At 41.8% G+C, this 27,768-nt stretch overlaps 1 protein-coding gene and 1 long non-coding RNA gene across 15 annotated transcripts; one reads left to right on the forward strand and one right to left on the reverse strand.

Annotated features, from left to right (window-relative positions):
- Positions 1–2,589: 2,589 nt before the first annotated feature.
- On the forward strand, positions 2,590–25,370 carry LOC141372295 (uncharacterized). 2 transcript variants are annotated; one of them, XR_012377530.1, is made up of 4 exons: positions 2,590–2,695; positions 13,445–14,284; positions 14,524–14,608; positions 25,329–25,370. It is a non-coding gene; the product is annotated as an uncharacterized lncRNA (long non-coding RNA). The 2 variants fall into 2 exon arrangements; XR_012377528.1 differs by having other exon boundaries at positions 13,445–14,608.
- LOC112820177 (uncharacterized) lies at positions 19,843–27,657 on the reverse strand. Of its 13 annotated transcripts, XM_073890797.1 has the most exons (6): positions 27,346–27,657; positions 26,883–26,926; positions 25,305–25,349; positions 24,436–24,578; positions 24,049–24,144; positions 19,843–21,293 (listed from the first exon to the last, which is right to left on the reverse strand). In XM_073890797.1, the coding sequence occupies exons 4-6, from the start codon at positions 24,467–24,469 to the stop codon at positions 20,377–20,379; spliced, it is 1,047 nt and encodes a 348-aa protein (XP_073746898.1). In that variant the 5' UTR covers positions 24,470–24,578; positions 25,305–25,349; positions 26,883–26,926; positions 27,346–27,657; the 3' UTR covers positions 19,843–20,376. The 13 variants fall into 13 exon arrangements, with proteins under 13 accessions (XP_073746898.1, XP_073746888.1, XP_073746876.1 ...); XM_073890787.1 differs by lacking the exon at positions 26,883–26,926 and having other exon boundaries at positions 19,843–21,290; positions 24,436–24,562; XM_073890775.1 differs by lacking the exon at positions 26,883–26,926 and having other exon boundaries at positions 24,436–24,562.
- Positions 27,658–27,768: the final 111 nt, after the last annotated feature.

The raw sequence follows: 27,768 nt of genomic DNA on the forward strand, positions 1-27,768 counted from the left end.
TTAAAGAAGGTTTTTAAAAAAAGTGCTGATGCTCTGTGTCTTTGAGGAAGACAGAACATGAGTTAATAAACAAGAAGGGCTATAAAAAGCCAGAACAATGGAAGCCAGCCTTATCACTGCTGAGTAGGCACTGGACTTGACGATGGGGTCAGCCAGCCCAACTGATGGGTCAAGATGGGGGCAAGAGAGGGGAGGCCCAGCCCCCATCACCTCAGTGCCAATTTCAAACAGTAGCCCTGTTTTGCAATCAAGAAGAGATTGCAGAATCCAGGTATGGCCTGTTGCTGCTGGTTTTCTGACTAATTGGCCGACAAAATCTCAGAGTCAGCCAGGAGACAGGGAGTCCATCAAGAGGAGATGTAGCTAGAGCCTCGACTTTTGAAACCAGGGCCTTTCAAACTCGGGGCCTTAGTTTCCTCATCTATGGAATGAGGAGCTGGACGAGTTGATCTCAAGGGCAAAAGTGTTGGACAATAAGAGTAACAGCCAGCATTCACCCAACATCCTACATGTCCCAGGTATTGTTTTAGATTTATTAACTTTTTGAAAAATCCCTGCAACCTCATGAAGTAGCTAACATTATTATCCCCATTTTGCAGATAAAGAAACTGATACATAGAGAGGTTAAGTAATTTTGTTTAAGGTCATGCAGTTGGTAGATGGTAGAACCAGAATTCTGACCCAGATGTTCTGTCTCCAGAGCCCTTAGAGATTAATGGCCCCCCTTGCCATTAATCTCTAAGCCTGTGTTGTCCAACATGGCAGCTACGAGCCAGGTATGGCTAGTGAACACTTGGAATGTGGCTAGTCCAAATTGAGATGTGCTACCAGTATAAAATACACACTGGTTTTTGAAGACTTAGTATGAAAAAAAAGAATGTAAAATATCCCAATAAATGTTTATATCATTACATGTTGAAATGTTCATATTTTATATATTGGGTTAAAGAAAACATATTATTTTTTAAAAAAGACTATTTATTTACTTTAGGGCTAGAGAGAAAGAGAGAGAGAGGGAAAGAGAGAGAGAGCCTGCAAGTGGTGGGAGGAGCAGAGGGAGAGGGACAAGCAGACTCCACGCTGAGCGCAGTCCAATGTGGGGATTGATCCACAACCCTGAGATCATGACCCAAGCCAAAATCAAGAGTCAGACGCTCAACCGAATGAGCCACCCAGGCACCCTGGAAAAAAAATACATTTTTTAAAAGATTTTATTTATTTGACAGAGAGAGAGAAAGAGAGCACAAGCAGGGGGAGCAGCAGGGGGAGAGGGAAACACAGGCTTCCCACTGAGCAAGGAGCCCAATGTGGGGCTCAATCCCAGGACCCTGGGATCATGACCTGAGCAGAAGGCAGACACTTAACTGACTGAGTCACCTAGGTACCCCCTGGAAATATATTCTTGAAATTAATTTCACTTGTTTCTTTTCACATTTTAAAATGTGACTGCTAGAAAACTTTAAATTACATAGGCAACTGATGTTATATTTCTATTGGACAGCACTAGTTTAAGCTATATAATCTTAAGAGATTGGTAAAGGATTATGGTTGCCTGTGAAATCTTGGCTTATCACCTGTCTGAGGTCCCCAAGACCATTTCTAGGTTCAGTGATTCACAAGGACTTATAGATCTCAGCATATAGTCATACTCATGCTATGAATTATTATAGAGAAAGCTCACAAAGCAAAATCAGCAAAGGGAAAAGGTGCATGGGACAAGGTCTGGGGGAAACCAGGAACAAGCTTCCAAGAATCCTCTCCCAGTTGAGTTACACAGGATGTGCCTAATTCCTCTAGCAACGAACTGTGACAACACATGTAAAATGTTAAATGCCAGGAAGGCTCATCAGAGACTCAGTGCCCAGGGCTTTTCCTGGGGGCTAGCCATGTAGGCATCCGCTGTTTTGCATGTACCAAAGTTCCAGACTCCCAGAAGGAGAGCAGGTGTTCAGCATAAACCACATTGTTTGTATCAACAGTTTGGGCACAGTGACCCATATTTACCAATTCTGGGAATGGTAGAAATTCTCCTGAAACTGAAGTTCCCAAAGCCAACCAAGGGCCAACCATGCAAGCAGAGCTTTCTAAGCATAGCAGTCCTGCTATGTTTACTCTTTTCTGCAGATCTCTCAATTAAACTTCACCAGGACCTGGCCTGGCAAATTTGACCAGGTTTATTGAGTTTACCTGACATGAAGTGAATGACTCCCATTTGCTCCAAAGCCTGTTTAGTGGGAGACTTATAAAAAGGGGAAGAGCCCCTCTTAGAGACTATCTCATTCAACCCTCTTATCTGAGAGTTTGAGTGATTTGTTTAAGGTCCCACAGCAAATACAAGCATCTATAAGGGTGACACCTAGGCTAAATGCAGTTGCAAGCTTTCGGCCAAAATGCCCCTTCCATTCTCTTGGATGCCCTTATATGTTGCTAGAACCCCAAATTCTTTTTCCCATTTCTTAGTAGTAGGGAGCCCTACCTATGTCTCTGCTGGCTTCACCCCACCCACCTCCATCCTTTCCATGTTATTGTTGGGCTGGGAGAAACTCTAGTGCTGGAAGAGCAGTAATAACCTTCAAAAAGAATCACTTACCAGTGAACAACCCACATCCTACTTCCTGTGGGTTAACTAACAATGCACAAAACCAATGAGGACTGGAAGGAACTGGTAAACTCCAGAGCAGAACAACAAGATGGGGTAAGTAGCTTATCCCTGCCCCTTCCCCACTAGCTTCTCTCAACATGACCACAGCTAACAAATGGCCAGGTCAGGTCCATATCATTCCTACCCCTTCCCCAACTCAGAAGGTTCATGTCAAGGGGGCTTGTGAAGTCTACTTGAGAAGGTTTGGGAGTGACAGTCTGGAGTCCTGGTCCTTTCTCAGTATGTGCCATAGACTAGTCCCTTCTCTCTGATCTTTGCAGTTCCTCCAATTCAGAAATGAGGAAATTAGAACTCTGGGGTTTTGTCCATCCTGGTCAGTCTAAGAGGGTGCAGCTTTTCATGAACTGAACCCAGGGAGGAGTCCATGAGGACAAATGGGGTGGTGCCTAGGAGAATCTGGGTTGGGTTACAGGGCGAGGGGGGACTGTGGGTAAATCATATGGTCTCCTCCTTCGTGGCTCTTGTCACTCTCAAATGGCTAATTTGATTTGAAATGCTAGGACACGGGTAGTTCAGAGTCTGCATATTACCGTGCCCGTGCACATCCCCCGCAAGGTGAAGAGGATGGGCAGAAGACTCTAGGGCCCTAACCTTATTCAGGCATACTCTAACACTACCTGCCTGGGTAACTTCAGCCTAAGCAGATTCACCCCTCTCGGGCACGACCCTCCCCTGGGAGGTGTTAAATAGGGTCAACGCCTTCTGCCCTGCTTGCTCAGTAAGCCTTTTAGAGGGCTCTGATAGAGTGTTGGAGCCGAAGGACACTAGAACATGAACTTCAACAAGAACTGAGGAGGTTTTTTTTCCTTTCCAATTCATTCTTTCTCTCTAGAACCATGCCTTGTCAGTGCCTTTTCCTCATATTACTGAGCTCTTAAACTTACTAAGCCAAGTATTCCATAAGCACATTAGTAAACAACAGGTGTCTATTAAGCACTTACCAGGAGCTATGCACTGTCCCAACTGCTGAGGATTCAGGGACTCAGAGTGAATAAGGAGTGATTCCTGCCCTCAAGAGGCTCACAGTTGGGAAGGGAGGTGACCATAAGCCGGCTGTGCAGGGTGATGGATACTCTTACAGGGGAAAGTAGCAATACAGAGTGAGAAACCGAACTCAGCTCGGTGGCTGCAGGGCTGACTTCCAGGGGGAAGTAACTAGTAATCTGGGAAGGAGTAGGAGGACTCCTTCATGGTGAGTGAGACACAGGAGAGAGTGTGGAGCCAGGAGCCGAAGGAACCACTGGCTCAAAGGCTGACTGGCCTCTTCCAGCTTTGATACTCTGGGTTCTTCATGGCTAAAGCAGAGAGCTCAAGGTGAAAAGTGAGGAGAGGTAAGACTGGAGAGGTAAACAAAGGCAGATGGAGTTGGGCTTTGATGACCTTGGACTCTATCCTGAGGACAGCAGACAGAAGCAGCCTCCTTCCCCACATCACTTTGTTTTGTTACTCCTTTATTACTTTTCACAATTTTACATGATCTCATTCATTTATTTATCTACCTAAGTAAGGTCCATCCCATTCTCCAAACTCGAATGTAAACAACATGGGCGGGGACCAGGATTAAGGAGAAGGGATGCAGTGGAGGGGGAGAAGGGAAAGGCAAACATGTTTTAAATACCCCTTGTGTGTGCTAAACACAGTGCTGGGCACCTTCTCCGATATTCTTTGAGGAGAGCCCCGTTATTACCCGCATTTTACAAGGGAGGGAACTGAGACTCTGAGGGATGAATTACCTGCCCGAAGTTATTAAATGTGTCTAGTATGGAAATGGATCGTCTCTCCATTATGGAAGAAGGGTGACAGAAGGGCGTAAGAGGAGAGAAAGGAAAGAGGAGGAGAGCCATGGCAGGGAGAAAGAAGAACGGGGTAAGGTGTGGGGGCCCTGGCGCTCTGCCAGGCAAGGGCAATGGGCCCAGAGTTGTCCTTGCAACCCAGAAGGCTGACGGGGATGTTTATGAGAAATCTCAACATTCAGAAGGAGCATGACCTTCCAGCCTGCCTGTTCCTGCCTCGTGACTGCTCCTGGCTATAAACAGCCTGTTTATTAACCCCAGGAAACTGGCCCCTCTACCACTTAGCTTTATCTCCTGGGATGGGCGGGCTTGGAGAGCAGGGGGTGCCTGGCCAAGAGTGTCCAGACTGGGAGGAGCGGCTGCTGGAAACTTAATGATCCTTAAAGAGCAGGGTCAAAAGAAGCCACAGAGAGCACATATTCTGTCTACATCCACCCCCTTGCAGAATTGTCCAAGGCTGCATGGTGGGTTAATGGGCCCGAAAAACCCTTGACCCAATGGCTGCCACTTCAAGGGAATTAAAGTTTGACTCATCTCATTATTTTTCCTAATGACCACCATCATTAGAGCACTAATGGTGAAATCAAATGAAATGGTGGTTATAAAGGCACTTGGCAAGCTGAAACCCCCTGAACACTTGAGAATTTGTTTCCAGTCCAGTCCCTCATGCCTCCCCAATTACCACTCCCCCTACTTAATCCCTTAGGACAAACTAACACAAGGAGACACACACACACACACACACACACACACACTCACGCACCACACGCTTACCACCACACACCAGGTCTCAGCTGAAATGAGGGTTATTATTTTTTTAAGATTTTTACTTATTTTTGCGAGAGAGAGAGAGAGAGAGAGAGAAAGAAAGAGAACGAGCGGGGTGGGGAGGGGCAGAGGGAGAAGCAGACTCCCTGCTGAGCAGGGAGCCCAATGTGGGGCTCAGTCCCAGGACTCTGGGATCATGACCTGAGCCGAAGGCAGATGCTGAACCCACTGAGCCACCCAGGCATCCCAGAAATGAGGGTTATAATAGTACTCACCCACTAGGTTGTTGGAAGGATTAAATGAGATACGTATATGAAGTTTAGCACCATGCATGGCACCTCCATGTGCTCAATCAGTGTTAGCTACATCCATGCCAGGTGTCCCTTGAGAAATTCCATTAAAAACCTCCCACGGCAAGTGACCTGGAATGGGAATGTTTTTGAAGCGGGGACAAGAGACATGGCAGGTATTGACTAGGTTTTCATAGTCTGAAAGACTGGAATGAGAACACCAAGAACCCTGTGGAATTTCTGGGAAAGGAGGGTATGTCCAAACACAAGAACTGGATGAAATGTCTTAGGACATTTACAACTTAGAACAGAAAAACACCATCTTGTTCCAAGGCAAGTGGTAGGACATGGTGACCTTTCAAGGACACAGGGCTTGGCTATAATTGAAAGCTGTTGAAAACTAGCTAAACTCACAGGGCTCATCCTGCTGGTTGTGGCTGCAGAGCTGGTGAGTGCAGAGGATACCCCTCCCCCCACCCCCGCCCCCCTGCACTTCCAAAAACTTCTCACAGTGTTCCCATTAATATTGCTTACCTTGAGTCTTGGAGTATGTCCCTGTCTCTTCCATTCTCTCTTATTCCCATTGGACCTATAGATTTTTTTTAATAGTTTGAGAATTTTCATTCACATAATATATGATTACATTCCTCTTGTAAAATTAAAACTTGATAACTAAGGCTGAAATCCCATTCCACCCCTTCTGCTTTCCATTTTTGTCACAACTCTTCTCCTCTAGCATAGTTAGCAGTCTGTTTTTCCTTCCGGAATTTTCTCTGTGTACCCACACCCATCACTTAAAATACGTACGTGACAGCATTTTTTTGTTTGTTTGTTTGGCACTTTTCTCCTTTATTTTTTTCATGACACATTATTATTGTGCTACAATTTGCCTTCCTCGTCCACTGTGTGTTTTAGAAATCTGTCCATGTAAGCATTTTAAATCTACTGGATTATTAACCCCTACACAATGTCGACATTTTATGGTTTATTTGCTCACTCCTCCCCTCACACATCCTTTTGCTGTAACAGCCAATGCTGCCTGAACATCCTTCACACATCTTGTCACAGTGATTTTGTTTCTGTACGACAGAAATCTGGAATTAAATTAAATTAATAATAAAATAATAATTTGATTAAATTATTAAATTAATTAAATTATTATTAATTAATTTAAATTAAATTAAATAATTATTAACTAAATAATTAAAAAGTGGAATTACAGGTTATCAGGGTATGAACATTCCCTGCTGAATCTTAAGTATAAATTCTCCCTAGCCAGTTCCTGGGGCAATTTCTTGTGATTCCCAGGTACCATAACTAAAGCACCAGCTTCCTACTTCCAGCTCCTCAGTGAGCATCTCCACCCAGAGCTCCCTCAGGCCCCTCAATCTCACATAGGAAAAGTGACGTCATGTCCTTTTCCCTCCCCTCAGCCTCTCCTCTGGAATACACGTTCACATTCTCCGTTACCCAAACCTGGAACTTTAATCATAGCTTTCCCTTCTCTCTCCCCAACATCTGATAAGATGTCAAATCCTATGGATTTTCCCTACCTAGTCTCCTTGTCCCCTTATGCAATGCAATAACTTCATCTTAATAAAGCACAGGTCATGTCATTCTCTTTGGTTGGTTCCCCCCTGATTACAAAATCCAGTAGGATCTCCTTGGCTTGCTATTCCCAGACTTCTCCAATCTGGTTAAGTCTTCTTCTAGTCTTTTTTTTTTTTTTTTTTTAAGATTTTATTTATTTGACAGAGAGAGACAGCGAGAGCAGGAACACAAACAGGTGGAGTGGAAGAGGGAGAAGCAGGCTTCCCGCTGAGCAGGGAGCCCGATGTGGGACTCGATCCCAGGACCCTGGGATCATGACCTGAGCCGAAGGCAGACGCTTAACGACTGAGCCACCCAGGCGCCCAAGTCTTCTTCTAGTCTTGATCTCTTCAGATTCCTCTTCTTTCACCCTCTAGGCACATTGATCACCTTGCATTTGCAAACTTACTGGTATTTCTTGACTCCAAGACTTTGTTTCCATGTTTCATCTCCTAAAAGTCTCTTTCTGAGCTCTGCCTTTTAAAGGTCTACCATCCCTATTAGGTCCTGTCAAACTGACTTGAAGGATGTAGATTCTAGCATTCTTCTACAAGTAGCCAGTTTCTTAACTCTCTGACCATTAATTTTCTCTCCTGTAAAAAGGATATAATACCTTCCAAGTCTATGGGGGAACTTTTTTCTTTTTTAAAAAAGATTTCTATTTATTTGAGAGAGACAGAGCACACAAAGCAGGGAGAGGGGCAGAAGGAGAGGGAGAAGCAGACTCTCCACTGAGCAGGGAGCCCAACAACGTGGGGCTTGATCCCAGGACGCTGAGATCATGACTTGAGCTGAAGGTGACCTGAGACTGAGCCACCCAGGTGCCCCATATGGGGGAATTTCTAATAAATGCATATAAAGCACTTAGCACAGTGCCTCTTACAGAGTAAAAGCTAAATAAACCTTAGCTCTTAGAACTATCAAGTCTCTTTCATAAAGCCATTCCTACTCTCACTGCAAAGTGACTTTCCTTGCCTTCCTGGGCTCTCTCTATTCTGGTGGGCATTTAGTCACTCAGTTATTTATGTATAAATCTGTCCTGACACCTGATAATGACCCCCTGAGGGGCAGGGATCCTCCCATTTATTTCTGCGTAGTGTGCCAGCCCAGTACCTAAAACTGAACTGAATGTGGGGAGAATGTTTTACTGCTGTCAACTTCGGAAGCACAGGGAAATGAAGCAAGCAAGCTGAATGGAATCAGAAGACAGCTTTGAATCCCACCTCAGCACTCACTGGTTGGTGAGAATTACTCTCCTCACACCGGTTTCCTTATGTAGAAAATGGGGAAAATATTAATATCCACCTCACAAGCTTGGGGTGAGCTTATATATGCCAAAGAACTTTCTAGTTGTTTTTTGCTTTTAGAGCTTAGCTTGTCTTCTCACAGTAGCCTGCTTCCCCCTTGTGGATAAAATTCAAACTGCATATTAAACTCATAATCTAGAAGCCAGAGGTTATCTCAGCATTGTTTAGATTACTGAAAAACTGAAAACAAACCAGGCCTCTAAATAGGTGTTTGGCTAAATATATTGTGGCACATCCACAAAGAGGAATATTATCAAGCCATTTTAATATAATGAAATAGATGTCGATGGTGTACTGCTAAGTAAAACTCTAGTTATAAACATATAAACTACGCCCTGTTTTTTGTAAATATCTATACACATATGAAAGGATAACCCATTAAATGTTAATAGTGTTTACACTAGGTGGTGGAATACAGCTGCTTTTCACTTTCTTTACAGTTGTATGTCCGATTTCTCACAATGAGCATGAATTATTGCTATTAGAAAAATATAGCTCCTTTGGGGCGCCTGGGTGGCTCAGTCAGTTAAGCATCTGCCTTCGGCTCAGGTCATGATCCCAGGGTCCTGGGATCGAGCCCCGCATCGGGCTCCCTACTCAGTGGGGAGACTGCTTCTCCCTCTCTTTCTGCCTGCCGCCATGCCTACCTGTGATAGCTCTCTGTCAAATAAATACATAAAATCTTAAAAAAAAAAAAAAAGAAAAATATAGCTCCTTTAATCGTGGGGGAACCTGTCAGTAAAACCAGATACCTATGAGTTACCTGTTGTGACAAGCCAAGCTGATTTGGGGAGTATTCTGAGTCATATTTTAAAAAAAGATTCCATGCTCCAGGACAATGCACACACACCATAAGCTGACGCTGAAGTCACCCCGGGACATGTGGGCCTCCGAGAGTGGCAGCGTCAACAGTCATTTATCTGCTCCTTGGGTCTGCTCCAGGAGCTCAGGGGATAGAAAGAATCTCCTGGGGCCAAGGGTAGGAAAAGTTCCTGGAGGAGGTGACTTAAATAAGTTTAATAGACGTTGGTTCAGTGTTTACTTGGCATTTCTTCAAAGACTCCGCACCCAAGGGCCACTTCACTGACATCCAGAGCACATGAAGACTCTACAGTTTAAGTGTTTTAATAATCACGACTTAAAAAACAAAATTTAAATTATAAAAAAGTAACACTCTCATATCATCAGCAGGAAGGGTGATGATACTATTTTCAGTCTCTAACCAGGGCCTGTATATCTGGCTCTATGAGGGAAGGTCAGTTTTCTGCTTCCAGTTTTTTTTTTCTTTTTCTTTTTCTTTTTATCATATTAGAAAGTCTGAACTTAAAACTGTACATCAGAAGTCACTGCAGAAAACAGTATGGTGGTTCTTCAAAAAATTGAACATAGAATTACCATATGGCCAAACAGTTCCACTTCTAGGTACATACCTAAATAAACTGGAACCAGGCACCCCAAAACTTGTGCTCTTAATCACTGAGCTATACTACTTCCCCAGGTGTCCAGAGAGTTTTTAAAACTTAAATAACAAAAACTGTCCCCATTAGTACCAGAAGGCAAGTGAAAATCTAAATGACAGTCACATGCAGTGGCTCTGGGCAGAATAACCATTTACAGAGCCAAGAATACATGGGGCAAGCTTAAAAGGCTTGGCGCCTTTGGTGCAAACATCATGATGAATTTACAAGATTTCCATGGCTTGCAGATATTATCTTGAATCTTCAATGTTCTGGACAGAAGAAGGGCAGGAGGACACTGTGGCATAAACTCTGGAGTGTAGGTCAACTCTGCTGCTTACACGAGTCTGTGACTTAGAATTCTGAGATCACGGTCCCTGTTTCATGGAAATGAGGCTCTCCTTGTGCTCCTTCTCAAGTGTTCTGAAGAGGGCCAGGACTGCAATACCTCCTTGAGCATGGGGAATCGGTGAGCTTTCCTGGGGGATCCCCAAGCCACTTGAGCACTGGTGTGGAGGAGTTAGACGGCTGGACTAGGTCACTACAAAAACCTCTGCTTAGACCAGGCTATTGTGCAACGTTCTTCCTGAGCTGACAATCTCCACATGGGGGCGAAATCTGGGGGAAATTCCGTACTTGTTTGGTATCTTCTATCTGGGTTCAGAAGGTGGGTAAACACTGTGAAGAAAGTGCATGTGGGTTCCCTTTAGCTGCATGGCAGAGAGGTTCTTGGGGTAGATGACAAATGGACCACTGGGTCCTCAGAACACTTGTCCAAGGTTACACTAAAAGTACCTGGTGGGTATCCTTCCAGGATGTTCCTCCCACATGCCTCTAAAGGCTGAATTTTGGAACCTGTTAGATGATAATCAAAATGGACACAACTTGAGATTTTCTTTCAGGGGTCAGTAAGACATCAAGCCCTATCACCGCCCACCTGCTCTCCTCCCATTACATTCTCACGTCGCTGGTCTGGTAACTCTCCTGTACTCCCTTCACTCTCAACAACAGGAGCCCAGTTCCTAGTGCTTTACTGATGGTGTCTTGTACTCACCTGGTGGGATGGGTGCTTCTCCTACTCTTCAATCTTGTCCCTCTTTTGAAATTCAGTCAAAAATCATAATAAAATAAATAAATAATAAAATCTGTTTAAAAAATAACTGGTACATCCATACAATGGAATATTATCCAGTGACAAAAAAGAAATGAGTTATCAAGCCACACAAAAACATGGTTGCATCTTAATTACATACTGCTAAGTGAAAGAAGCCAAATGAAAAAGGCTGTATACTGTATGATTCCATTGATAGGACTATGGGAAAGAAAACTATACAGACAGTAAAAATATCCGTGGCTTTCAGGAATGCAGAGAAGGGGAGGGGAGTTGAACAGGGGAAGCACAGGTGATTTTTAGGGTATGAAACTATTCTGTATGACACTATAATGAAGAATATACATGACACTGTGAAATTGTAAAAACCCATGGAACTTAGCACAAATCATGAACTTGAATGTAATCAATTAAAAACATAATCTGGGCAGTAGGAGGATTTCAGGATGGAGTTTAGGCTTTGACAAAAGAATCTAACTGTAGTACACATGTATGAAGTAACCTCACTGCAGGGGGTGAGGGGGGAAAGTACTGGCCTAAATTAACTTGGGAAATGAGTGGAAGAGTGACTAGAGGCAAATAAACACTGTACCCTAGTTGCTAATGTTGTTTTCCACAGAGGTACAGGATAATAATCCTGAACCACTACACATGTATACTGGAATTGAACAATTAAATAAATGGGTGGCAGATGGGGGAGTCAGGTTTCTCATTGTTGGAGTGACAGGTTATCGACAAGCATGTGGGGAAGGTTAGGATGGTCTACATGATATTAGATTAGAGCTGGAGACTGTGAAATCATGTTTAGTGACTGTGGGTACAGAGAGATACATACAGAGATATTTATAGGTTTGTGGATATACAGGAGTTCATATAAACATATTTCTTTCCTCTCTCAGCTGACAGGGCCTAGAAGCTGTGACGCTCCAGTAGCAACAAGCATTCCCAATCCCAGATCTGGTTTCATTTTTATATATAACAGTTTGAGATATAATTCACATCCTTGGTGCAAACATCACCATAATCATTTTTAGAATATTTTCATCACCCCCCCAAAACTCTGTATCCATTATCAGTCACTCCCCATATCTCCCCAACCTTCCCATCTCTAGACCACCACTAATATACTTTGACCCTGAATCTTCCTAATCTAGACATCTAATATAAATGGAACATTGCAATGTGTGGTCCTTGTTTCACTTAGCATAGTGTTTTCAAGGTTCATCCTTGTATCATGTATTAGTAGTTTACCTCTTTTCATGGCCAAATAATATTCCATCATATGGATATGCCAGCTTTTCTTTATCATTCATCAGTTTGTGGACAGTTAGGCTCTTTTCACTTTTTGGCTATTATGAATGATGCTGCTATGAACACGGGTGTACATGTTTTTGTGTGGGCATATGTTTCCATTTCTCTTGAGTAGATACCTACGAGTGCAATTCATCTTTTGAGGAACTGTCAGACTGTTTTCCAAAGCAGCTGCTTTTTTACAGTTCTATCAGCAAAGAAGTATATGAGGGTTCCAGTTTCTATACATCCTCTCCAACATTGGCTCTTGCCCATTTTTTCAACTATGGACACACTAGGGGGTGTGAGGTGGTATCTCATTGTGGCTTTGCTTTGTATTTTCCTGATGGCTAATGGTGTTCAGCATCTTTTCATGGGCTTATTGGTCATCTGTTTATCTTCTCTGGAAGAACGTCTATTCAGATCCTGTATCTACTTTTTTTTTTTTTTAAGAGAGAGAGCATATACGTGAGTTGTGTGTGGGGGGAAGCAGAGGGAGAGGAAGAGAGAGCATCTTAGGCAAGATCCATGCCCAGTGCCCAGCATGATGCAGGGCTCGATCTCATGACCCTGAGATCATGACCTGAGCCGAAATCAAGAGTCAGAAGCTTACCAACTGAGCCACCCGGGTGCCCCTCCTATATCTACTTTTAAGTTGGGTTATTTTTCTTTTCAATAGGAATTCTATATATTCTAGATCCAAGTCCTTTATCATCTATATAATTTTCCAAAATTTTGTCCCATATCTATTTGGTTTCTTGATAGTGTCCTCCGAAGCACAAAATTTTTAAATTTTGATAATATCCAATTCATCTTTTTTTTTTTACTTTGTTGCTTATCCTTTTGGTGTAATATTTAAGTATCTATTGTCCTATGCAAGGTTATGAAGATATGCCAGGTTAACTGTCAATAGACTGAAGATAAGAAGAACTTGATTTCAGAAGTAGCAGCATTCACATCTGTAAACAAAGTTTGTACCTTATATGTTAAAACCAAAGGCAGGTGAATGAAAGTCTTAATGAAGAAATTTCAAGGGAAAAGATAAAAGGAAGTAGCGGTCTTGATCTCCCCACCCCACCTCATGCACCTTCCATTCTCCACTTTCAACACCTTCAGACCCTGATCCAGTAAATGCTTCTGACTCTCCCGATCCAATCATCTTTCTTTTTCCCATAGCTTCTGGTACGTCAAGGTTTTGGGTTTATCTTATGCTTTCATCAGGCAACCAAGAAAATATTACTATTCTTGTCCCGTGTGTTCAGGTTCAAGAAAATAAGCCACATGGCTAAAAACTTCTTCTAATCAGGTAAGTGATAATTTTTTGTTGTTGTTAAATTGTTAGATTATGTGAGCTCTCTAGTACCACCTGGATCCAAAATTCTGTGACTCTGTTTCCATGGTGCTATGGTTTTAAGATTCTAATCCATTGGTGGTTTAGTTGTCAAGGCAGTTACAGGCAGCCTCACCCTCTTCTCTGGTCTCCCGTGTCTGGGATTTCAGACATGGCTGGCTGGTATTCCCAAGCCAAGTGATATCTTCTTCAAGAAAGTAAACACAGCCCACCTGTGGGTCTATGTGACCTACCTTGTAAGGAGAAGACAGCCACAAAAACCATCCTTATGCTCAATAAGGCAGGCAAGTTCCAGTGAGGAGAGAGGACATTGAAAAAGTACACTGGCTAAGTGTTTTTAGAAAGAGACATAGTCTCTTGGCCACTAGGCTCAGATGAGTTTGTGGAGAAAGATGCAAATACGGATGAAGTGGTCAATATGTCCTCTTACAAGGAACCCATCTTAGAATACAAGATGGTGACTCTTCTCAAGGGCCAATGCTGGATGATGGTATAACTCCCTGGAAGAGGAGAGGACCCAGCAGAATTCTGTCTTGCCGCCAACCAGGAAAGGAAAACCAGTCCCCTGGGAGAGAAAGAGATGGAGGTCTGGTCTTTCATCAGGGTTTCTTACCCTGGGAATTTTCTTACCAAGGGAATTTCCTGTTCTGTGAGGTGAACAGACGGTAAGACCCTCGGCTTCAAAAATGTTTCAAAATCACTGCAATCCCAGATGTACGGTACCTACCCTGCCCCATTTCCCCTGCACTCCTCCCAATCCTGCCAACTCTGTCTTTTCCCATCATGCCCTGTGTATGGGGAGGTGTCAGGATGCTTCCCAAGTAATTTCTATTAAAGAAAAAGGAAGGGGGCCAGAAACCTCTTATCCTGCCTTGTTGGTTATAAATTTCGTTCCACTTCACAGGGCTTTCTCAAGAACTTCTAGTGGATGATTCCATTTGTGGCGGATACCATTTGTGGATTCTCCAGCATGTTGACTGATAGTCAAGGTTATATACACTGTTGATTCTATTATTTTAAGTAGTTTCCCTTTTATTAACATATTACATTCTATGGAACTTTTGTTAGACTAAATGAACCAATGTTGATACATTATTAATTGAAGTCCATGCATTACTCAGAATTCTTTAGCTTTTATCAGATGTCCTTTTTCTGTTCCAGGACTCCCTCCAGGATACTACATTACACTTAGTCATCACGTCCCCTCAGGCTCCTCTTGCTGAGGCAGTTTCTCTGACTTTCCTTGTTTTTAGAACCCTGACAATTTAGAGAAGGACTGGTCAGGTACTTTGTGAAATGCTCCTCTACTGAGATTTTTCTGAGATTTTTCTCATGCTTAGATTGCAGTTGTGTGTTTTTAGGGAGGAAGATGACAGAGGCAGAGTACCGTTTCCCTATCATATTACAGCAAGGGTACCTGGTATCAACCTGACTTAGCAGTGTTGATATCAACATCCATCGTCTGTCTGAGGTAGTGTTTGTCATGTTTCTCCACTGTAAAGTTACTCTTTCCCCCTCTCTTTCTACACTATCCACTTTGGAGCTCACTATCACAGCACACACTTAAGGACAGAAAAGCTATGCTTGCTATATTTTTTTTAAAGATTTTATTTATTTATTTATTTGAGAGAGAGAGAGAGAGAGTGAGAAAAACAGCATGAAAGGGGAGAGGGTCAGAGGGAGAAGCAGGCTCCCGCTGAGCCAGGAGCCTGATGCGGAACTCGATCCCAGGACTCCAGGATCATGACCTGAGCCAAAGGCAGTCACTTAACCAACTGAGCCACCCAGGCGTTCTATGCTCTCCATTCTTGAGGGCAGAGTTTCTACTGATTTTTAAACTATTTGTTATTTCCTCAGTGGTTGTTCTAGGGCTTAGACAGTATCTCTTAATTTGTCATAATATCCTGCAGATTAATATTAGTTCCAAGATATATAGAACATTTGCCCCCCAACTTTATGCTATTGTTGTCATGTCATGTGTCATATAACACAATACAGTGTTATAATTGTTGCTTTACATAATTTTACATCTTTTGAAGAAACCAAGAGAAGAAAGGACACACACACTTACTTAATACTTCCTTACTTCCCCATAACTTTTCTTCTCCTCTCCTTTGTATTGTAATATTATATCTCTTTATGTTACAGACCCAGCAACTCAATTTTTGAAAGCAGATTTATGGAGATATAGTTCGTATATCGTACAATTCACCCATTCAAAGCACAGCATTCAAGGGTTTCACTGAAAGCACAGACACGGGTCACCATCCCCTGGGAAAGACATTCTATAGCCCTTAGCCATCCTCCCCCTCTAACCTCCCAGTGTCTGCCTTCCTTGCTAGTATTCACAGCAGTGGTTTGTCCTATGACCTCAATTCTTTGCAAGATGCAAGAAGAGTTGTTGGTTTCCAGTTTGTTCAGATTGTTTTTCTTGTTGTAAAAAACGGGATTGATAACTCCAAGACTCTTCCACGTCAGACAAGAAACCAGAAGGCTGCTCAGTTATTCTTCATTCTTTTTTTCTTTCTGTTCTCAGAGTGTATACTAACGATCTAGCTTCAAATTTACTAATTCTTCTGCCAACTTAAATCTACTGTTGAGCCCCTATAGTGACTCTTCATTTCAGGTACTGTTACCTTTCAATGCCAGAATTTCCACTTGGCTCTTTCAAATAATGTTTACCTACTGATACTCTCTCTATTTGATGAGTTACTGTTATAAACGTAATTTCCTTTAGCTTTTCGAAACTATAATAGCTTCTTTGGAGTCTTTGCCATACGAGTTCAAAGTTTGGGGCTCCTCAAAGTAGTTTCTATTGTCACTATTTTTCCTGTATTGAAGGAGATAGTACTCTGTTTCTCTGCATCTCGTAGTTTTTGAGATAATACAGTGTGGCAACTTTGGATTATGATACATCCCTCTCAGGGCTCATTGACGTTGCTCTGTTTTGTTAATTTTATTAGTTGGCTTCATGGCTTCCCTGGACTAATTTCCGTGGAGTCTATTTTCCCCAACAGTGTGTAGCCTCTGATGTCAGTGCTCAGTTTCCCCATGTGCTTCCTAGGAGTCACCCAGGCTCAAAAAAACCCGTAATGTTTAGCCAGTGATCAGTGAGAGGCTGTGCTTAGGCCCCTTGAGCTGGTAAGGCTTCCACTCCTTGTTCATGGATCTGTGTATGACTTGGGAATTCCTTCAAGCCTGCCCCATGTCTAACAGTGACTAGTGCCTTTCAAGTGCCTGCTCTGGTTGGTCCTTGATATGTGTGTGATACCTAGACATGTGCACAGCTTTCCAGATGGATTATTATAACTATGATCTTACAGGGCACTTTTTAGCTATTTCCCTGATTCTTTCTGTCAAACTTCTAGATGGCCTGCTGTTTCATTTGTTGTTGTTTTATAGAACTATTAAAATTATAATTGCTTACAACTAAGGTCTCTATATTCACCCATGCCTAAGTCATGCATTCCCCCCACTATGTAGCAAATAAAGGCAGCTCCTTCCATGGAGCTGTGGAGCTGCCAGGCCTCCCTTCCTCCTCTCCCTCTGGACAGGTGTCTCATTTACTGCATCGGAGCAATAGAGGAGGTGGAAGGGACAGCCTATTTTTCCTGGAGTGACACATCTATCCTACAAGTGGAGTTGAGAAAACTTCTTGGCTTCTCCTCTTGGCATAGAAACTCCACTCTACAAGTGGGATTTTGGAGGAGAAATGGGAGCCCAAGGTCTTTTCGAGTCACTCCTTCCAGGATAGAACCTCTGCTCTGTAAGTGGCAGCTGGGAGAATGATAGCTTGCTGTCCTTTCATCCTGCCCCCTAGCATGAAACATCTGACCTACAAACTAGAGTATGGGGGGTGGGGTGGGATCAGGGCCCCAGGACTCTTGGCCTTCCTTGCCTTGGGTAGAGCCTCTGCTGTATAAAGCAGGAGCTAGGTTGGGCATGGAAGCCCCAGTCTTCTCAGCTGCAGCTGACTAAAATTGAGCTTCCGTAATATGCAGCCAGAGTGGCAGATGAGGCTCTCCTTTGAGGATGACAGGCTTGAATGAGATTTTAGCCCCTTAATAGGATCTCTTTTTTCTGTGTCCCTTTATTTCACTGCAAAGGTTTATCAGGTTGTTGATATTTAAAGTCTTTTAGGGGCGCCTGGTTGGCTTAGTCAGTTGAGCGTCCAACTGTTGATCTCGGCTCAGGTCTTGATTTTGGGGTTGTGAGCTCAAGCCTCATGTTGGGCTCCATGCTGCGCATGGGGCCTATTTAAAGAAAATAAAGAAAATAAAGTCTTTTAAATCATTCTCTTGTTATTTGAAATCTAGAATAGTTGGTTTTTCTTTAACTCTGTAAGACTCCAAATGTCTGGACTCTATTTGCTTTCATTTTGGCTGGTCAATCATCAATTTTGCCCGAGTTTATCTCTTTCTTGTAATAGTTTGCCAAAGACAGCTAAGATCCATCAGCAAATATTGCCAATATTCTGTTTTCTAGTATCTTCTAGAGGTGTCAGCACAGTCGATTTATGTAGAGGAGACAATTTTACCATATGTTTTGCCAGTTTGTCACCATCTTTCCAGGCTCTGATATCGGTTTTCTCACTGCCCCAGTATTTGGTGAATGTTACCTCTTTTAGTTTTTGTTACATTAGCAGTACACTTCTAGGAGCAACCTCTAAACAAAGTAGCTTAATACAGAAACAATGCAGGGCAGTGATTGCAGCCCCATACCCTTGTGAGAATGAAACAGAATGATGCATGCAACCCCCACAGGCCAATCTCCCTACATCAAAGTGCTGATCACAGTGAACTGTTTCCTTGTTTAATTACAATGGGAACTCCAATTATACCCTTGGAAAATACAAAAATAGCTAACATCTTATGAGCACCATACATATATTATATTGTATAATCCTTGCAATAGCCCAAGAAATCATGGCACGATTCTAATTCACAGAAAAGAATGCGAGGCTCAAAGCAAATCCAGAATCTAGATCTAGCTGGCTCCAGAACAAGAGCTCTCACACCACCTCTTGTATGTTTCCTGTCTGTATTCCTAAATCTCTATTAAAACTCACTTCCAAAGAATGAAGTTCCATCTTGAATTAATAAATAAGGAACAAGTTGATTTCTAATGCTGTAGTCATATGTAAATTTGCAGGATATCTCCACAAATTTTAATTTAAAAAAAAAATGAAGGATTCTCTGGGGCGCCTGGGTGGCTCAGCTGGTTAAGCATCTGCCTTCAGCTCAGGTCATGATCTCAGGGTCCTGGGATTGAGCCCCACGTCGTGCTCCCTGCTCAGCGGGAAGCCTGCTTCTCCCTCCCCCTCTGCTGCTCCCCCTGTTGTGCGCTCTCTCTGTCAAATAAATAAAATCTTAAAAAAAAAATAAAAATGGATGATCCTCTCTGAAAAAAGTCCCTACATTTCTGAATTGTAAAATCCTTATTTAAGTAGTTCTTACTATTCTATCACAAGGTGAATTAGGAAATGCCAAATAGACAGAAATGGTGCACAGTAAAATGAACCCCCAAACATATTGTTGGGTTATGGAGTACTTAAAATTTGTATCTTCAGCTTTATGAAGTAATCCAGTGAAAAAGAGCAGTAGTGTATGTATTAGGGCTAGGGCTTAGGCTAGGGCTGCCATAACAAAATGTCATAAACTGGGGAGCTTAAGAAACAGAAATTTATTTTCTCACACTTCTGGAGGCTGGAAGTCCAAGATCAAGGTGCCAGCACAGTTGGTTTCCTCTGAGGCTACCCTCCTGCTGCCTCTTCACAGGGTCTTTCCTCTGTCACCTGCATCCCTAGTGTCCTAATCTCTTCTTATAAGGACACCAGTCAGATTGGAGTAGGGGCCAGCCTAATGGCCTCATTTTAACTTCATTGCGCTTTAGAGGCCCTATCTCCAAATACAGTCACACTCTTAGGTACTGGGCATTAGGGCTTTAATTAGGGAAGACAATAACAGTATGTAAGAAGAGGGTAATTTAGTCACCAAAAATAATTATTTAAATCATAGTGAATGTTGTAAGAAGCCATGGCTATTTTCTTTTGCTCATTCTCATATATCTATGTCGTATGTACGTATGAACAACACCACCTTTTCATATACTTTCATTGATCAAAATGAGAAGTCATATACGTGTGTGTGTATATATACACACACATAACCACACACATATGTACTAGCAAGGAACAGGAAAAAAAGTTAATTTTACACTTCAGAATCTTTTTAATTGAAGTACAGTTGACATATAATATTAGTTTTAAATTCTTCTCGAATGACATATTTTCTGTTAAATAGAAGAAAAATAGTATTTTTCTATGTGGAAGATCTTGGTAGATGGCATTGTACATGTAATACTTATTTTATATTCATATTTATGTTAACTTCACATATACAATTCCAATATATGTTTTATGTTATGTGGCATATAACATATTATAATACAACTAGGAATATAATGCTTTCATACTGTGCAAATTGCCCACATATGTTTTTCTAATTTTGTTCTGACTAGTCCACTTACTAATATTCCAAAGGTCTTTGTAGGCCATAGTGAGCGTTCATCCTTCAACGGGGTGTACTTCCTGTAATATCTTTGAGAAATGTTTTGGCATCACATGTGGAATATGATTTCTACAGAAACATAGCTACATACTTTAAAAATATGTTGACTAGGCTTGCCTTCTTGATACATACTAAGATTTGATTTCTACTGAGGCTTTTATTTGTAGATATTCCCATATTAGTTTCTTTTAAGGAATTTTTTCTTGATGAGTCCTTTTATGTCGACAGAAGGCTGAGCTATGTCTGAAGGCTTTTCCACATTGACTGCATTTGTAGGGCTTTTCTCCTGTGTGAGTTCTGTGATGTATAATGAGGTCAGACTTCTCAGAAAAGGCTTTTTTACACTCATTACATTCATAAGGTTTCTCCCCAGTATGGATTTTCTGATGTCTCATAAGGCATGACACTTCACTGAAAGCTCTCTCACACCTGGTACACACATAAGGTTTCTCTCCTGTGTGTATTCTCTGATGTACAAAGAGGTGTGACTTCATGCTGAAGGCTCTCCCACATTCATCGCACCCAAAGGGTTTCTCTCCAGTATGAGTTCTCTGATGAATGTTGAGGTGTGATTTTTGGAAAAAGGCTTTCCCACACTGACCACATTCATAGGGTTTCTCCCCAGTGTGGATTCTCTCATGTTCGATGAGGTGTGACTTATGGGCGAAAGCTTTTCTACATTCAGTACACTCATAAGGTTTCTCGTGAGTATGGATCCTCAGATGGATAACAAGATTGGATTTCTTGCTGAAGGCCTTTCCACACTCCGTACACACAAAGGGCTTTTCTCCTGTATGAGTTCTTTTATGTATAATGAGGTCTGACTTCTGGAAGAAGGCTTTCCCACATTCGCTACATTCATTCTTTCTTCTGTTACCACTAAATGAGCCTAAATAATTCAAACTCCTACCATAGGAGGCATATTTTTGGAGTCTTTGTTTGGAAGAAACAAAGTCTGTGCTCAGAGGAAATATATTACTAAGTGCATTACATTTGTTGCCCTTTTCCGTAGTCACAGTTTCCTGGTCAATGAATGCAACATGTTTCAAAAGTGTTTCTTGGTTCTCTTGGTGTCTTTCCAAGGGGTCATCAAGTTGCCAGACTTCTACAAGAAAGCATAATTAGCTCTATGTTTGTGAATATTTCTGCTAATGTATTATGGCTTATAACTTTTCACCCTATTGTGAGATTGAGTCTTTACTTTAAGGCCTAGTATCCCTAACGAACAGAAATACCAAGGCTAAATGGAATCTATACCCCTGAGCTTTTTAAGAAAACCACAACTTAAAAAAAAAAAATCGTATTCGTAGAAACAGAAATAGAAAATATGACAAAGAACACAAATATATCTAGCTGTCTGCAAATAGGACTTTGCAAACTGGGAAGAAAAACAAAAATAATTACAAGGTGCAATAAAAAGGAACAAAGGAGGACAGCTATTATGGGGTCAATAGGAAAAGCCCATCTAGAGAATTACAATGACTGGGTGAAATGGTGATCAGAGGAAATAAAGGAGAGATTGGATGAGGAACAGAGAGATCTGAGCTGGTGCCTCACTGACTCATTGTTGGATTGCTCTAGTTTAATCCTCACTTGTCTCTCTGCTTCCAATGTCTCTGAGCTCTTGTCTAGTCATCCATCAGCGTGAAATGGACTTGACAAAGCCATTGAGCCCACTTGCAAGCAGTAGCCAATGCTTCAAAAAGCCATAACAGTAATTTGTTCTTATATGGGTGTGAAGGCCCAGGAACCCATGTGTCCAGTAAGAGAGAAATAAGCCACAGGATAAGCCAAATACAAATGCCTCAGGGTTAGATTAACTATTGAATTCTCACTGCTGAGTGTGTCATCTTAGTCTATTAATAGTTCACAGATACTACATTAATCCTGACTTTTAAATACTCTCCCCCCTTTCTTCTCTACCTAGCACATATAGAAGAGGAATCACAGTTAAGAAAACAGGTACTAAGTCCAGATTACCAAGGTGTCAATCCTACCTCCATCACTAATTAGATATGTGGCAGAGGTCAAGTTCCTTGATCTCTTTGAGCCTCAACTTCCCTTTCTATAAAAAAAGGGATAATAATAGCACCTACCTGGTAGTGTTGTCATGAGAATTAAATGAGTCAATAGATATAAAGTACTCAGGATACTGCCTCACACATAATATGTTTTGTCAGTTAGATACCATTATTACACGTATTATTACTGACAACTATGTGCTTGCCACTTTTGCTTTACATCGTGTTTTCCAAATTTCTGGATTCTATTAATGTGGAGACGCTAAGCAGCAGATTTCTTACTCTGGACCTAAAATCCTAACTGTCTTCATTTTCATCTATTTTATAAACCTCTGACAGTACTTGACTACTGTTAAACTTATGCTATCTACATCCAGAGCAATAAAGTCATTCCCTGGCTCAGAATTCAATAATTCTCCTGAAGTTCCTAACCCAGTTCCTGACATATGAGCCATCAGTCTTTAAAGAAAGTGAGTAGATTTCTATTCTTTATCCAACACTGGCTCCCCAGAGGCTAGATTGGACACCTCTCCTAGGAAGATACACACATGGCCAAAACACACATGAAAATGTGCTCAACATCACTAGTCATTCAGTGCAAATCAAAACCATAAGACACCACTTCATACCCATTAGGACTGCTACTAGAAAAACAAAACAAAACAAAAAATAACAAGCGTCAGTGAGGATGTGGAAAACTGGAACTTTTGTGCACTGCTGGTGGGAATGTAAAATTGTGTGGTAGCCGTGGGAAACATCACAGGAATTCCTTAAAAATGTAAACACAGAATTACCACATGGTCCAGCAAATTCACTTCTGGGTATATACCTAAAAGAACTGGAAGCAGGGGCTCAAACAGAAATTTGGACACCAACGTTCTTAGAAGCATTATTCACAGGAGCCCAAAGGTAGAAACAACTCAATGTTCATTGCAAATAAATGGATAAACAAAATGTGGTATACACATACAATGGAGTATTCTTCAGCCCTAAAAATCAATCAAATTCTATCACATGCCACAACATGGATGAACTTCGAAGATATACTAAGTAAAATAAATCAGACATAAAAGGACAAATACTGTTTGATTCCATTTGTATGAGGTATCCAGAAAGTAAGATTCTGAGCAAAGAAAGTAAAGTAGTGGTTAGCAGTAGGTAGCAGGGGAGGTAGGGTGGGGAGGTATAGTTTAACGGGTGCAGAGTCTTGGCTGGTGGTGATGAAAGAGTTCTGGAGACGGATGGTGGTGATGGTGCACATCAACGTGAATGTACTTAATGCCGCTGAACCGTACACTTAAAAATAGTAAATTCTATGGTATGTATATTTTGCAAAAATTAAAAAAAGGCAAAAAAACTTCTCAAAGTCTTAAATGAAGTTGGTTAAGAATCACAGGCAGAATATACCTGGAAGGGAAAATGTCACTCTCTAATAGCCATGCAGAGAAGAGCATTAATGTGGGAAGGTGATATATGGAAATGGCATTCAGGTAAATAAGGAACTTATGTCAACCATCCCAGTTGTTTTCAAAGGGCCAAGGGCTTTAAGAAGAGAGTCCTGAAGAATATTTTTCAAAGATGCCAACCCTTACTGATCAACTGTGATCTTTTAAAAAATTTTCTTTTACATTCCAGTAAATATATAGTGTTACATTAGTTTCAGGTATACAATATAGTGATACAACAGTTCCGTATATTACTCAGGGCTCATGACAAGAATACTCTTAATCCCCTTCACCTATTTCACCCATCCTCCCACTGTCTCTCCTCTGGTAACCATCAGATCAACTGTGATCTTAATTTCATTCACTTCCATCCAGAGTCCTTTACCTAACCCACCTGCATAGTTCCAATTTGGGATTTCTCTCTCCACCATCCATGGTTCTTCACCTTGTTCCAACTTGTGGATCACAGATGGCTTTGTGGTTTGATATCCTGTTAATGGGAAATGATAGAGGATTTGGACCTAGCTACCTGGGCTTCAGGTCCTTTGAACTCTGAACTTCATCAGGGACTGCCTGATGAAGGTGCCCATTTGTACCTGAAAAAGAGAGGTCTTTAAACAAACTTGAAGCCATACCTCCCAAAGACTGTCAATCTTAGATCTACTAAGACCCAGAGCCATACTTGTAAAAGTACTTCAAAGGGCTGATTATTTGGAGCAACTGAGAAAGGTAAGGTAGTTAACTAAGCATATGCCAATCAACACTGGGAAATAGTCCTCACCCACTGAGATAAGGTTGATATAGTTCTCTAGCATCACATCCCTGTATAGATTCCTCTGGGGAAGGTCCAGATACTGCCACTCCTCCTGGGTGAAATCCACAGCCACGTCCTTGAATGATACTGGTCCCTGCAACAACACATTCCTATTCCAACTAAAGTCATCAGTACTGCACAAAATGGAAAAAAAAAAAAAGCATGGCAACTTGTTTAAAGCATGCTCATTATTTGATAATGCTTCCTAAAATTTGGCCCCATTTCATTTTGGGTGATAGTATACTAATTTGGTCTCATTCTGTTTCTCCTGCACTATGCTTTGATGCCCATTTGTCTAATCTTATGATCCATTTTGTGGGTAACACAAAAATCATATTTGAAACATTTTACACTGAATATTCATTATTCATTAGGCCATTCTTTCATTAAGTCATTAAGCAAACATTTACTGAACACCCCATACATGTCCAGAACTGATTGTCCTAGATGCAAAGGACCAAATATCAGAATCCGATCCAATTTGCCAAGGGACAGAAAAGATGCTCACTTGGTATCAAGTTATACAAAGAGAAGGCAGCACTGTTCAAAATGCTCTTGATAAGTTTTTTTTTCAACAAAGTATTTTAATTGTCAATGTTTAAATTAACAATGTACTAAATAGTTTTGCTATTTTTCATTTTCCTATACTTATATGACCAACAGTAAGAGGATTTAATGTTTTAACCAACATTTTTTAAAGGTCACAGAACAACTATAACCAATATAAAAAAATCCTATTGATTATTAAGATTTCTTTGCATGATTTTAGCTCACACAGTCATTTTTACAGTCCTTCACTACTGTTCCTATTTAATGAATGGAACAAACTAACTCACCTGGGACTTGGTCATTTTCTGCAGCCTTTGGGTGAAGATAGAGATCTATGAAGACAGAGGTGGGGAAGAGATGGAGCCATGAGAGACCAGGTATGACTTGAAGATCCCAGAATCCCTGGTGTAACAAAGCCATACACAGCTGCCTCAACAGTTCAGTAGAGGAAACCACTCTGTGGGAGAATGTCTCCTGGGCCCTCCAGAACTCATTGTGAGAAAAACCACAGATTTGCACTAAGATTTAGCTGCAATACCATCTGTTGCAGCACTTTTTAACATACTGAAAAGTTGGAACAAATTAAGAAACTGGTAAAACAAACAGATATATACTCCAAAGATAAAGTAATTTACAGTCATCAAAAATGATGTTGCCAAATATTTATCAATATGTAATGGCAGTTGGTGCATATCCTTCTCTGACCATTTAGTCACACCTTCTGTGGATTCTAACCAGGGCTGTAGGAACAGAGGTTGGAGTCTGAAGGTAGAAGGTACCAGCAACAGGTTCTCAGTGGGACCCAGGAACTGCAGAAGAGACACCAACAGACCCTGGACATATAATGTCCACATGGTGAGATTTGTGCCACAGTCTTTCTGGCATCTTTCCTGGGGAGCTGAGCTGCAGATCCCTGTGTTTTAAGCTAAGGGGGAGCAGAGCTCAGTTAAATGCTATGTTTTAGGTTGGGAGACATATAAAGAGTAGGAGATTTGGAGGAAAATATTTGGGCTTGAATTTACCTCTGGCTGTTTGACTTTGGGCAAGTCAGTCAACCTCACCTCTCTAGCCTCAGTAAAATTAGAAATCATATCTTTGTTATATCAGTGATTAAGGTAAGAAGCATATTTTGATTAAGATAACAAACATATTTTACAAAACAACCTAATGTTAATATGTTAATGTGTGTGTGTGTGTGTCCACGCTGGCTGTTCCCTCTACCCAGCACACGCTTCTATTTCTTTCTTTTTTTTTTAAGATTTATTTATTAGAGAGATAGACGGTGTGGGGGGGAAGGAAGGGGCAGAGGGAGATGAAGAGAATCTCAAGCAGACCCCCCAGCTGAGCATGGAGCCAGACACAGGGCTCCATCTCATGACCCTGCGATCATGACCTGAGCAGAAACCAAGAGTCAGATGCTTAACCAGACTGAGTTACCCAGGCACCCCCACTCTTCTATTTCTTCAAGTCTTTACTCAAAAATCACCAAGGAGGCCTCCGCTGTCTACCTAAGTTAAATTTAATCCCCCCCATTTCCCTTACCCTGATCTACTTTTTCTTTGTGTGTAAGTTCTAATGTATAATTTACTATCTAATATACTATATGATTATGCTTATTGTTAACTGACTGTCTCTACTTACTAAAACTAAAATTTCATAAAGGCAGGGGGCTTGATTCAGTACTGTATATTCAGTACTGTATCCCCAGCACTAGAAACAGTGTCAGGTTCATGGATGCCCAATAAATAGTCATTTAAAAAAATACAGTCATATGTAGTAAATTTCATAAAACAATCCTTATCACAAGGAAATACACATGTGCTATTTTACAGTATTTTATCTATTTTATTTAAGTGTCCGCTTACTGTAGAATTCCATTCATATGATGTTCTACAAAGGCGAAACTAACCTATAGAGATAGAAATTGGAAACTGGTTGGTTCTTAAGCAGGTGGGGGTAGGAGTTGACTAAAAAGGAGCAGAACTTTCTGGGGGATTAAAATGTTTGATGGGGGTGGTATTTACACATGTGCATCAACAAATTTTACACTTTTGTTCTCTGTAAATTATATGCAAATCATTCTGTGTAAATTATATCCGACCTAAAAGTACTAGCAAATAAAAATACTAGTCTTGGCTCATTAAACAGATTTCACCACCCATACTTACTACTGGGTTGCAGCCGATGGTTTGAAAAGCTGACTTAGAGGGTTGCTGTAAGGGTTAAAGGTTAGATGCCTTTGGAAAAGCAGGCAGCACTCCACCTGGAACATTTCAGACCTTCAGTAAAGCTTGGTTCTCTTTCCACACCCCGGAGGGCGCTCCTCACCTTGGTGTCCACCACTTGGCGCGCACTGGCACGGCTGGATGCGCTCCAGGGACGACACCTGAAGCGCGACACCAGCAAGAACGCAGTCCCGGGACCCCGCCCACTCAGGGCTCACGGACCCAGGTTGAGGAGGGTCACTGTAGCTTTTGACATCTCGATCCTCGCCTACTCCAAAGTCCTGCTGAATCCTATTGTTCTTTCCCCACCTCCCCGAGCCCGCGCCCACTTCCTCGGCGCACCTCCAGCCCCGACGAAGACCAACCGGGTGCGGTGCTTAGCGCCTCCGGACTCACCCCCATCCCCGGGGCACGGCAGTGAGGACAGGAAGGGCACACATGCGCGGAAGGGGGCGCCGCGCGCGCGCGCGGGGCTCGCAAGACCCTGTTGCCTTCGACTGCAAAATACATCTCCCAGAATGCCTGC

Source organism: Callorhinus ursinus, unplaced genomic scaffold, assembly GCF_003265705.2.
Source record: "Callorhinus ursinus isolate GAN/ISIS: 27379988/994484 unplaced genomic scaffold, GSC_fseal_2.0 scaffold3, whole genome shotgun sequence".
Classification (NCBI taxonomy): Eukaryota; Metazoa; Chordata; class Mammalia; order Carnivora; family Otariidae; genus Callorhinus; species Callorhinus ursinus.

What these genes read in the sequence shown, in the direction of transcription:
- LOC112820177 (XM_073890775.1), bottom strand. An exon ending in TATCAACCTTATCTCAGTGG is followed by an intron (nt 24,145 to 24,435) that starts GTGAGGACTATT and finishes TCCCATTAACAG; the next exon opens with GATATCAAACCACAAAGCCA. An exon ending in CCCAAATTGGAACTATGCAG is followed by an intron (nt 21,294 to 24,048) that starts GTGGGTTAGGTA and finishes GCTTTCTTGTAG; the next exon opens with AAGTCTGGCAACTTGATGAC.